Source organism: Columba livia, chromosome 1 (assembly GCF_036013475.1).
Source record: "Columba livia isolate bColLiv1 breed racing homer chromosome 1, bColLiv1.pat.W.v2, whole genome shotgun sequence".
Classification (NCBI taxonomy): domain Eukaryota; kingdom Metazoa; phylum Chordata; class Aves; order Columbiformes; family Columbidae; genus Columba; species Columba livia.
The window spans coordinates 119,911,133-119,923,765 of record NC_088602.1 but is presented as its reverse complement, the minus strand read 5'-3'; the positions used below and the strand labels follow the sequence as shown (position 1 = coordinate 119,923,765).

At 36.8% G+C, this 12,633-nt stretch overlaps 1 protein-coding gene across 2 annotated transcripts in view; it reads left to right on the top strand.

The window, feature by feature from the left end:
* Positions 1 to 12,633, top strand: part of GABRG3 (gamma-aminobutyric acid type A receptor subunit gamma3) — a 348,523-nt gene that overhangs the window by 4,458 nt on the left and 331,432 nt on the right. For both annotated transcript variants that reach the window (XM_065075325.1, XM_065075329.1), the window contains one exon: positions 1,135 to 1,283. In XM_065075325.1, the coding sequence (XP_064931397.1) occupies positions 1,135 to 1,283 (149 nt within the window). The remainder of the gene's footprint in view (positions 1 to 1,134; positions 1,284 to 12,633) is intronic.

Genomic DNA, 12,633 nt, shown 5'->3' with positions numbered 1-12,633 from the left:
AGATATTTTAAAAGACACTAGGAGGGGAAGAGAGAGAAAGGAAGTTGCACATCCCATGAATAAGCAAGGCTGGTGCCTTTGATTCTCCATTACTTTGCACCGTGCATAATTATTGACATTTGTGTAAAAAGGCTGCAAAATGGTATTGTATCACCGGGGCAACTGCAGATCAAAGCAACACAGAGGTTCCACCACTAAGGTTATCTTTTCTCCTGGTAACTTCATTTTAGTTTAACTGTCACAGATTTTCTCCAGCGAGAGGCATGAAACAGATTTGGTTTCTAAGATACCAAAAGATGCATCTTTAAATCAACATTTTACTGTTTTACACAAAAAAACACACAAATGGAATTAGTCTTCTGTGCAAATATATCTAGCTGTCTTTGCTGGGCAAACTGAAGTTTCAACACATTTGTATTAGCATGCTCTTAAATAAAAATAATCCACCTATGAAGGAAAGAAGTCACAACTCTTGGTGTAGTACTTATTTTTATTTATTTATTTATTTATTTATTTATTTGTGCCATTAAACCTGCAGGGGAATTCAGAATAATTTATGTAATGTATTTGTATGCTTGTGATAATCTGTCATAAATTCAAGGAGCAAGCTCTTAATTCTAAGTCTTGTAATGCATTAAAATCTGAAATTCAGGCACCGAGAATATAATAATTTATTAATAGGATCAAATGATCAGGAAGTATTAAAAGATCTGAATTTTTAATACTCTTATTAGCCTTTGTGCAAGAGATGAATCAGTTGTCCCGATGTATTAAAATAATACTGCAGATGTTCTCTCTTTTAAGAGTATGTTGTAAACGAACTAGTTGGGATATGTTGGTTAAAATACAGGATATAAAATACTACTCTGATAGCTGTATTAACTCCCAGAGTACAATTCTTTGAAAGACTGGCAGAAGACAATTTTGAAATAATTCTCAATGATGACCCATCCACAGATACTCAACAACTGTTAATGGGAACATCTTGTTGCAAATACAGCCTAAGGCTGGTTAGATGCAAAACTAAAGGAAATATCCAAAACTTCTTCAGATGAGTGTGAAGATTTACCCAGAATGTAAATTCAGGTTTTAGTTATGTAAAATAACATCTATTTGTTTGATTTGTTATTGCAGTTCTAGAAAGGTTGAAGAGGATGAATATGAAGATGGAGCAACTAACCAAAAATGGGTTTTAGCTCCAAAAACACAAGACACAGATGTGACTCTCATACTAAACAAGCTGTTGAGAGAGTATGACAAAAAGCTACGTCCAGATATTGGAAGTAAGTACTCCTTTCTGCACAAGTGAGGAAGAACATCTATGGGAGCAGAAAAGACATTATGTTACATTTTGGTTCATGTGCACAAATGTCTGGGAAAGTGGAGATTAAGTTTTTTTAGCTGAAGTTCATTTCCAAGTCAACATTTAAAAAATGCTAATTCTCATGGGAAGATGTGGTGGTAATTTGGGGTGCTAAACACTGGTTTGCTTGTGCAGAGTTTAAGTGGAGATATGGAAAGGCTAGCTCTAAGGGATTCAACAGCTCTTTGGCAGAGTTAGGAACATACTTATCTCTTTTGTCATCCAGTGCATGCATATGAAAAACTCATGCTCTGAGGAGCGATCAAAAAGTTGGCATATTAAAAACAAAAAGTAGGACACAATAAGAGAAGAATGTGCATCTACTCCCTTCCAAATGTGATCACAAAAGTTATGGGCCTTAATGCTGAGAAGACAGCACTAGGATTTATTTGCCTGTGTATAGGGCCAATCTAGAGATTTTCTTCCCCAAGCCAGAAGACATCTCCGAAAGAAATCTAATAGATTGGAAGTGTCTTGTGGGCAGTACTACTACATATAGGTATAAAATTCAGATAAGAGCAAGTAGATACCTGCATATAAACATTTTGAGGTGTTTTTTGTTTTGTGGGGTTTTTTTTGTTTTGTTTTGTTTTTTGTTTTGTTTTGTTTTAAATTTGTGTGAGGTTGTGTGTTTCAAATCAGTGTTTTTTTACCTTTTGTGGTTATGCTCTGTTTGGTCTCCATCCTTAGATCAGAAGGGCTATAGCGCTACTGCTGTTCAGTTTGTTCACAGCAGGCTTGTATGACAGAAATCAGAGACAATTTATCATTTACGTTTATGCACCTCGCATATACTTCAGAATTAACTGGGAATGGGAAAAGCTCAGAACAATCACCTATCATAATTTACTTTTCCTAAATTTTTGCAGAGATTAGAGGGAGAATTCCTACTGCTGATTTTAAGTGAAACTACCATTTCTTGATGACACACGTATTGATATACTTTCTAGGTGATGCCTTTGGGTGAGTTTAGAGGAAATTAAAAGTCATCTGTATGCATTCACCATTAGAATTACTAGTGCCTCATAGTTGCACTTTATACAACAGTTCCAGAAAAAAAAAACAACTATGCTGTGGTATGAAACTGATTTTTTTTTATAGCTATTACTTTCTTTTTTTTTTTTTTTTTTGTATTATTTACAATGATTATATTTGATAGATGTGTCTCTTTTTAACAGAGTCTGACATTTATCTCTCTCTACTTAGTTTGTCATACTGGATTTAGCTGATCTTTAATATCTGATGGAGAAGTGCTTTAATGCAGTTCCCCACCCATATCAACCTCTGGAAGACATTCTCAGACAATTTTTTTATTTTACCTTGTACACCATATCCTCAGATCACTGACTTCAGACAGAGTATGTTATGCCTCTGTGGGGCAAAGTAATCATTCAAAGTCCCCATGTCAGTTGTCATAAAATCTGTCAAGGATAGACATATATTACAGCACTGGAAAATTGTTGTTACCAAAATAATTCATTTTGCCTCTCCACAAAGTTTTGTAAGTCCTGTTTAAGAGAAAGGGTTTAAATTACACACCTCCTCCTATATTGTACCAAACTGAGATTTTTATAGTTCTCAACTAAATCAGCCTGTTTCTATTAAGCATTTCAGTCCTCCATCATTTTTCTCTTTGATAGGAATCTGGCTATTTCAGAACTTGAGCTGTTTTTCAGATGCTAGAGAGAGAAGTTAGTTCACCTCTGCTGCTTTCCCTGGTCTCTCTTCCCTTCTCTCCTACCTTTGATGCAGATAAATAACATTGCCCTTTTGAAGCTGAGGAGCTACTATGTTTGTCAAGGAGAACACGAGGGGAATGTTAGAGAATCAGACACATGCAGCTTCCCTGAATTCCTGTCTGGTTCCTCACAGACAAGCACATTTTCCTTTCCATCTTGGAGAAGGTTATCCTTCAAACTAGATAGTTGACTTGTCCTGGCAACTGAACTGTGTCCCTGTCCCAGGGGTCCCAGTATTAATATAATACAAATCAGTTAAAGCATAATACATTTCAGTTAAAGCACTGAGGGAGAAGGTAGGGGACCTGGTAACATAGTTCATGCAATAAGACAACTCACCTTTTGAAATTTATAGAAAGCAGGGAATAAACCATGGAGGAAGGGAGAAGTAATTCTCAGAATCGAGTGGAAGTGAGGCCAATAAAAACTGTTGAGGGTTAAATCCAGGTCTAACATGCAGTCAGCTACTTATTAGAACCTTTCTGTATGTGCAGTGCTGCCTGTAGGCAAATCAGCTGTCCCACAGGCCAGGACACACAGAGCTTTTCATGTTGCACCACTCTTCACTCAGTTTTCCAATCCTTTTTTTGCAAAGCCGCTGTTTCTAACAGTGGATAACTTCAGCAATGTTCCTGAAGAAACAATCTTCTCTCTTAATACATTCAGAAAAGTCTAGGAAAATACTGACTTGTTTGCACTTTCAAAGGTTGGGATTGCAATTCTTAGATCACTTGGGAACATGATTTTTCAAGCCAAAGGCCATGAGGAAAGGAGAAGACTGTGACAAATTGAAGGTATTGAAGAGCATGCTGGCCCAGACAGTCACTTTTCTGTGGCCTTTCATCCTTGTCAGGGCCACTGATGTTTTGGCTAGCTCAGGTATGTCCAGGTACTACTTGGCACTGTACAGATATATTCTGAGTGCCCATTGCTACCACTATGGGCACTGAGTACTTCAGTAACCATGTCACCTCCAGCTGAGAAGCATATCCATCAGTAAATGAGCTCCTGTGAACAGACACTCAGCCACCCTCCTCCCTCCTCTCCAATCCAGCCCATCTAAACCACTGAAAGAATGTGTAGGTCAATGTTAAAGATGCAAGGCCAGAACTTGCTCCTTCTTTTTCTTCTTATGCTAGCTTATCCTTGGCATAGGCTTTCATGTAGATGACTGCCTGTCAGATAACACGTTCAATCTATGCTCAGCAGCACAGGTATCATCTGCAAGGTTCTAAGCCAGGATTTTGAAAGATTGAATTGAACAACCTATGTATCAGAAAAAACAGTTACCCTGTGAAGGCTATCAGCAACCTGACAGCCTAACAGGACCTGTCTAGCTAAAATGAGCCTTAGGTGTTTGGAAATAAAGAAGTGTTCTACCAGCAGAAGAATGTCTGACTACATCCTCTGTGGCCACGTGCTGGGCAGAGTTCTTGTCTCCATAAATATCACAGCCTGTGAGGATTTTCATTTTACTGGTGGCATCTGGCAGTTTTCCATTATACTGCAGAGCATACACACCTTTTGGATTTGGAAAAAAAAAAAAAAAAAAACCAACAAGCAACTCACACTGAACAGCTTGTACTGGTGTAATGATTAGATCAAAAAGAAAGGTGTTTTATGGACACAAAGCATCTTTCCCACCCACTTTTCACCAGCTGAAATTATAGGGCTGAGAATCATGAGTCTGTTGTATGGTATAAAAGACATCAGTCTCAGATAACATGTAAACCCCTTCTGAACCGTGAAGGTTTTAAAATCTCTTCCATAGACAGGTACTCTGGAGTTTGTTTCAAAGTCCATTGAAGTGAGGACCTGGTCAATGGATCACTGAATCACAGAATGTTAGGGATTGGAAGGGACCTCAAAAGATCATCTAGTCCAGTGCCCCTTTCAGAGCAGGAACACCTAGAGGAGTTTACACAGGAAGGTGTCCAGGCGGGTTTTGAATGTCTTCAGAGAAGGAGGCTCCACAACCTCCCTGGGCAGCCTGTTCCAGTGTTCTGTTACCCTCACTGTGAAGACGTTTCTTCTCAAATTTAAATGAAACCTCCTGTGTTCCAGTTTATACCCATACGCAACATTTTCTAAGTGCAGTAAGGCTTACTACCCTGCAAGAATGTTTGGGTTTTTTTTCCTTCATGTCACGTGGGCTTATGTCCTGACATTCAGAACTAAGTTCTGGCCCTGAAATTTCACTTCCCCTTTATTAATAAAATGAGAACAGAAATAACAAGCAAACCAACAGGCCAAAGAGTAGAATGAAAATAACTACAGCTAGAAAAATCTCAGTTTTACTTAAGATTTTTAAATAAACCAGCTTTTTGCCATTGCCCTATTTTTGATTATCTGATTTAAAATTTGTTACATTTTTTAAAAGTGATGCAAACCACAGGTAAATTAAATAGCTCAGGACAAAACATATTTCCTTCAAAGTTAGCTTACTTTAGTGAAACCTTCCCTCTCACTTTCCTTGATGCATAGCTTAGTCGACAATGAAGTCCTGAAAAATAAATGTTACCTTTGTTACTCTACATTGTTTCATGGTTGTTTTCATATGGAATGGAGGTTGCCTTAAACAGACAGAAAGTTTGTAATGGTGTGTTCTTCCAAACTGAAAGTTTTGCCCAACATATTCCATGAATGTGGAAAATAATATGCTATGTTTTCTTTCATGGTGAAAGTCACCTTACCCATCAATAAAAGGTAGTATGTGAGAGGTTTCTGAAATGTGACATTAGTAGTGGGATGAAAAAAATCTCATGCTAGACCAGGCTCAGAGCTGCAGTACTCATTTGGAGCATGAAGACCGTTAAGTTTTAAGAGTTTCAGTAGTTGGTTTGCATACCTCAAAGAAAAGATCTTTTTGTCTCTTGTTCATTAAGAAGCAATAACTAATGTGGGCCAACATTTCAGCGATGACAAGGCAATAGTAACGTTAAGGTTAGTGCATAAGCTGAGCTAAACTCCGGGCTTCCCTCTGTATCTCAACCTGATAATGTGAAAGAATACATTTTCTTTCACCAGTAATTTTTAGAGAACAAAACTGTTCCCTGAGCATCTCTAACAAGCAGTCAGTTATCTCAGGACTCTAATTTAAGTGCAAAGGATATTCTAAAACATAGATCCTGCAATCTGACCAGGTGCTCTCCAGCCTTGTTGTGATTACCTACCCTTTTCCCCAGCTCCTGAAATACCTTCCCCAGAACACAAGAGGGCTAGAATAAGGAGTTATGCACACTTGTTAGGTACAAATAGACAGAACTACTGTCCACTACCTTTCCCATGTTGTTCCTAATGTGAGCAAGTTGTGTTAGGACAGTGATAAATTTCTGTTTTGACATTTTTAAAAAATGCCTAAAGATAATTAAAAAAAAAACCATAATAGAAACAGTTTCCCCTGCATTTCAGGCTGTACCAATGATCTCTGCAGTTAGTCATACTCTGCCAGGGAAAGTGTAATACTTCCAGTTAGTTTCTATTTCAGAAGCTGGAGCAAAATAATGCTCGTAAGAGAAAAGCCAACTAGAAGGGACTACACTCTAATGTACTCAAACTGTCCAGGGAAACTGAAAGTAGAATGTGATCATAAGTATTAGAAATTAAGTCAAAATAAGATAAAAAAACCCCCAAGCAAATAAAGGAATATAAAGTTGCAAGACAGAACCTCCTGTGCCTCAGAGTTACTTAGCTGAGAGCAAGTTTTTCAACTGACATTTCTTATAATGGTCAGCCATAACTGAAAAGACTGAATTCCTTTTTTAATACAATATAAGTCTTGTATAAATGTGGTAGTTTATTGTATTCATTTATTTTTCCTATATGTTCTAGCACTTCATTTCTAAGCTGCCTGCCTTCTTACTTTCTAAAAAAAGAAAAAAAAAAGACAGAATAAGCATGAATAATACTGATTTTAATTATATTTTTCACTGAAAGGGTAGAAAAAAGTAGTAGGATAATTTGTATTGTATACTTGCATTCTCTGTTTCTCTAATGTATCACTATACTAGGGAAGGCTATTAATTGCACGTGTTGAAGAAAGCTTCATCAGCTTGTGTTCTGAGATGCTTTTACCACTAATGCCTGCTTTTCCCTCCTTTTTGATTGCACTGCAGTACCAAGATCCCTCTTGGATTCTCTAGATATTTGTACAGCCTCTAGTTGTCCCCTGTATTTATTTTGTATTTATAAGCCCAAATAAGTCCACTTTGAAGTATGAAAGCGTGTATGCGTGTATCTATATATGTGTATATATATGTATATGCACATGTACGTACACCCCCTAATTTAATGTCTATATATACCTTCTGACGCTGACAGTTCTAGCTGACTTAAGAGTCCAGCTGTTTTCCTTTGCTTCTCAAGTGTCCTGTACAGTTGTACTTCTGAAGACGACAGCAGTCTCACAAACAGCTGTGCAGTTCTCAGTACCTTGAGTAGGTTTGAACAAGAGCAACTGGTAGAAATAGGTGGGCTCATTTCTGCTGGCAAATATGGAAGAGTAAGTTATGTCTGACATGCTTTACTGTACCAGCTTGATGGGGTTTAACAGCAGTTCTCTCTTTAAGCAGTTAAAGGTTCTCTCTGTAACTAATTTGAGCAGTTTTTCAGTGTATGCAAGGAGCAGATGTGTTGGGTGAGTTGGCACAACTTTTCTTCTTTTTCCTTTTAAAGGAGAAGTGCATTTTCAAGCACAACACTAAAGAAAACCTTGCGTTCTCAAGCTGTATCACAACCTTTCTTCTGTCTGAGCTGCCTTCCTAGCAGGCCACACAGAAACAAACCCTGAAGTGCACCACAGGCTATTACCACTGTGGCTGTCAAATTATTGTTGCTACCTGCTGCTTGCCACACCTGATACTCTTTAAATTAGATTCAACAAGGTTTCCCCATATGTGGTGACAGAGGGTTGCTTATTGCCTCACAGAACAAAATATTTCCCAGATAACAATGCAGAGAAAGCTGTCAACTGTCATGCAAGGCCAAATTACTACTTTCTTCTGTAGGTCTTTTTCCATGCTAGCCTGTGGGAGACAATGTTGGACATTTTATAACAGGAAATAGTGAGACAGTTGTCACTCAGAGATTGATTATAGATGGTTGTACCTGGAGTGCTGACCAGTGTGTAAAGGCACTACACAATGGGAAAAAGGAGTAACTTCTGTTTGTGTTATGGCAGCAATGACGAGGGGAAAGCTGTAGTCCTGGATTCAACTTCTGCAGTATTGGGCACTGGAGAAGATTGTGGAGGTTAGTCTAATTTGGGTTTAGATGGAAGAAGAAACTTGGATAACCCGTTGGTGAGGATGGAGACTACTGTGGCTAAGACTCAGCTATAAAACAGGGCTGAATACAATGAGAGCTCAGGAGCTGAAACCAGTCACAAGAAATAAACAGGTGTGTTTAAATTTTTCTCATTGATACTTCCCTTTCCCCCTTTTTTTTTTTTTTTTTTTTTTTTTTTTTTTTTTTTTTTAAAAAAAAAAAGGAAAATGGATTGTCTTTATTTCAGAAAACTTTTGTTCTGATTCAGTCACCAAACTGGAAAACCGTTGTGTCTGTTTCCATGAGTAAGACAGTAAATCTGAAGATTATTTTAGTGCCAGTCATCTTCTATGCATTATGTATAAGCACATCTATGCAAGGAGAGGAATATTCCTGAGGAAAGGGTTGCTATTCAATGCAAATGAAAACAACCTCTGTTCTAGGTGGGAGGATAGAAGGGATTTCTCAACTGTTTGCAGGAGTTCTAATTCTCTAGCATTTTCACTTATAGATGCCCTCTTCCACAGACTTTGCAAGGAACTTTTCTAGAATATCAATAACAATAATTGGGGGTTAAACTACTCTATGACCACTCCCAACTCCCAGTTTTACATTTTGAAAACTGTGATCCATGTCTGAGTTCTAAAACATGACATAAATATACTGGTTGGTTGCACCTAATTCTTGTCTGGTGCCAGTATAGTGCATCAAACATAGACTCTTTCAAAATATAGCATGGGAACATATCTGATTAGGATAGGCTGTTGACAGTGAGATACTTCATCCCTACATTCTGCTTTTCTAAGCACTTAACCATGGAGCTGAGTAAAGAGGAATTTCTGACTTTGATTTCTGACCTGGATTGGTTTGCACCTTCTCATCTGTCAGGGGAAACACCCTGCTTTTTACTAATCTTTCTCTCATGTAAAACTCTTAATGTGTCATACTAAAAGAATATGTAGAGGAATTTTATTCCAATGCAGTGACCTTGAAGCCCTCCAATTTAATGTTTCTGCTTAAAAAAGTGAATATGATTTCACTTTTTTGGTTATCTAACAGGTCTGATTTTTTTTTTTTTTTTTTGAACACGTAATTTAAAACAAATGCTGGAAAACAGCACTTTAATTTGAAGTTTACAGTACTTCAATATATAGAAATATTTTGGTATTCAAACAATTTGTTTTTCTGAAACTACTCTCATAATTTAACCCAAGTAATACAGTTCTTTGCAGATAAAACTTATCTTTTGTCTCATTTCTAATGAGCCACTTGTATCTTTGCAACATTTATGTCTTGCATGTAGTCTGTCTGGCTGACAAAAATGTACTGGTTTTATTTTGGAGAGGCCTTTTACCGAAGTACTTCACAGCAAGGTCCCTTACAAGTCAAACTTTCTGAATATAAATAATTCATTTACACAGATAAATCTTCTTTAGAGTTTTATTTCCTGACAGTGATGACTTGCTAAAATGGCTTGATGCAAACTCAGACCGAAAATTTTTCTTGAGTGGCATTGTAAGTAGGAAAGTTGGGTTGACAGTTAATGTTTGCCAAACGGTTCATCTAAGCTGTCGGACCCAAAACAATATGTAGCAGCTGCTAGTTCTTGTTTTTTCTTCTTTTCCATAACTTCACCTAAGAAATCTGAGAGGAGATTGGGAGTATAGCATATAGACGTTTGGGACACCACAGACTGAAAGTTAGTTATGAGTCAGGAAAAGTTTGAGATATCAATTATATAAGAAAAATCTCTTTCTTCTGCCTCCTTTCTTCTGTGATTATCTAGACTATGCTGGCTCTTCCAAGTGTAGAAGTCTATTTAGAAGTCTGTTGTGTGTGGTTTTGTTTTGTTTTGCTTTTTTAAATGGTTAAAGAGGTTTCTGAGTAAGTATCTGTAAATTTGGCAAATGCACTGCACTACAGCTGCCATTTTGAGGTTCCGGCACAAACTAATAAACTATTCTGTTATCTTCAAACAATGCATATATTTCTGCACACATTTTAAAACATTGTTGCTCTTTTTTGCAATTGTGTGCTTTTCTTATGACTGCTATCGTTCATCCAGACCTCAGTTGGTAGCTTGCTAAACTTTGCAGGAACAAATTCTATCATTGTTCAGTCTTATGATATCACATAGGAACTCTTCCCTCCCATGAATATAAGTAAAACAAAAATGGAAATTTTAGGGATTGGTTGTAAAACCAGCCTAACCATTAAGACCTACAATTTTCATTCCCAAACAACGTAACACTAGAAAACTTACAGATGTTGTGTTAGGGAAAGGTATATGAAAGATAAAAGTGTTAAAGGCTGATTCGTGGTGGTGGTGGGATATGAAGTGATTTGTAGCTAATTGAAGCAGTTTGTTTATGTGCATGCTGTCATTCACACTCCTGGACAGAATGGCAACAAAACCTAGCTTGTGAGTAAAATACCCTGTTCAGAAATCTGTGTTCTCATCCTAGTATTGCTGTCATATAGACTTTCTTCAAAGTCTGCATCTGATTTTTGATTGTTCTTGCGGTTCTCATTTTCAGTCCAATTTTGGTACTATGGTCCTAAAACATAGGGATGACAGTTATGTCAGAGTTTCTCTGACTATAGCAAGTGGAAGGCTTTGATCTCTATCTGTTGTTCAAGCCCATCTTTTCTACGCAGGAAAGATGAGTCTTTTTGATTTTCCTCATACCTTTGTAGAATAGAATCATAGAATCATTTAGGTTGGAAAAGACCTTTAAGATCATCAAGTTCAACTGTAAATCTGACGCTGTCAAGTCCACCACTAAACCATGTCCCTGAATGCCACATCTACACGTCTTTTAAATACCTTTGGGGATGGTGACTCAACCAGTTCCTGTTACTATGTATTTCTTCAAATGTGGTAATTTGTCCTAAAATATCAAAGTTTTAGCTGACCACTATTATGCCTGAGATATGTCTTATTAGCATAGCAGTTTGTTTTACAGGAACAAGCAGGTAATTAGGTATTGCCAATAAAGTCATGTAGGAAAATATTAATAGTCATCATCACTAACCCAAAGTAAACATTAACACTATAATCACTACTACTACAGTTACCAATAACTGTGTAATGATTTATTACAGCTTTATCCCAATTTAAAAATAGCAATTTATGTGCTAATGAGATAATGTAAAATATCATTGTAGACTAATTTCAGAAAATATCTCATTACTGTGGAGCCAATCTTGTTAGTCATTTGCATTCAGAAGTCTCATGGAACTTAGGCAGAGTTTAAGTGGCTATGTATTTCTAGAACAGAGCTCATATTATATTTGTTATGTGGTTTTGTGCCTTCTAAAAATCAAGTGCTTATTGCTTTGTTTCTATAAATATGTGCGTATTGATCCATAACATTTTTACCACTGCTCTTTTGGGTAAAACCAGAGTAATTTAGGCCTGGGAGTTGCTTGAACAACGTAAGAAAGGTTAACATTAAAAAAAAAAAAAAAAAAAAATATTAAATTTTATTTTGAAGTTTATGAGAGCTCAGCTAGTTCTACTCACATTTAGATGAGTTTCCAGTTAAAATATTTCTAAAGACTAAACTTTAAAAAATAATTCAAAATATTTATGGTTTGTGCAGGAACATAAATGCTATTTAGGCAGGCTTCAAATGTAGAGGAAGCTTTCTGTAGGAAGCAAACAGCGGTTTCATTCATGAGCTAAGTATCAATTCTGAACAGCAGAGATCTATCAAAAATTAGGAGATATTTTAAAAGGACAGGATAATATAAAGTACCAAATAAACACAAGAAAATGTCAGGAACTTATTACAGATATTTTCCCTGCATGACTTGTGAAATTGTGTAACAATCCCTTTGTTCATTTCCTCAAAAGTCTTTTAAAATTCTCCTGATACATCTCTTGAGTTTATTGCACACATGATCAGCTTGCACATGTCCAAGAGTAAGGTCTTCACAGATTTTAATGGGATTCAAGATCAGGTACTATTCATTTCACCAGTATAAATCTATAAAATGGGACTACACAAATTCTATAGTAGGCCTACATAGGTATTTGTGATCAGGGCATTATTCTAGCTGTTTCTGTGTTTTGTTGTTGCCCGTACATACCTGACTTAGCTTTACACTAACTCTCTAAGTATTCACTTGGCTTCTTAAGTGAGCTTTGCAGGTATGACCTTAGTGTTTTTCTGCAGATATTTTGATTGCCTTGATAAATCCCCTCCTCAATTAAAACTAACATGTTTGCAGATGAAATGATTGCAATAAGCAGTTAGCTAA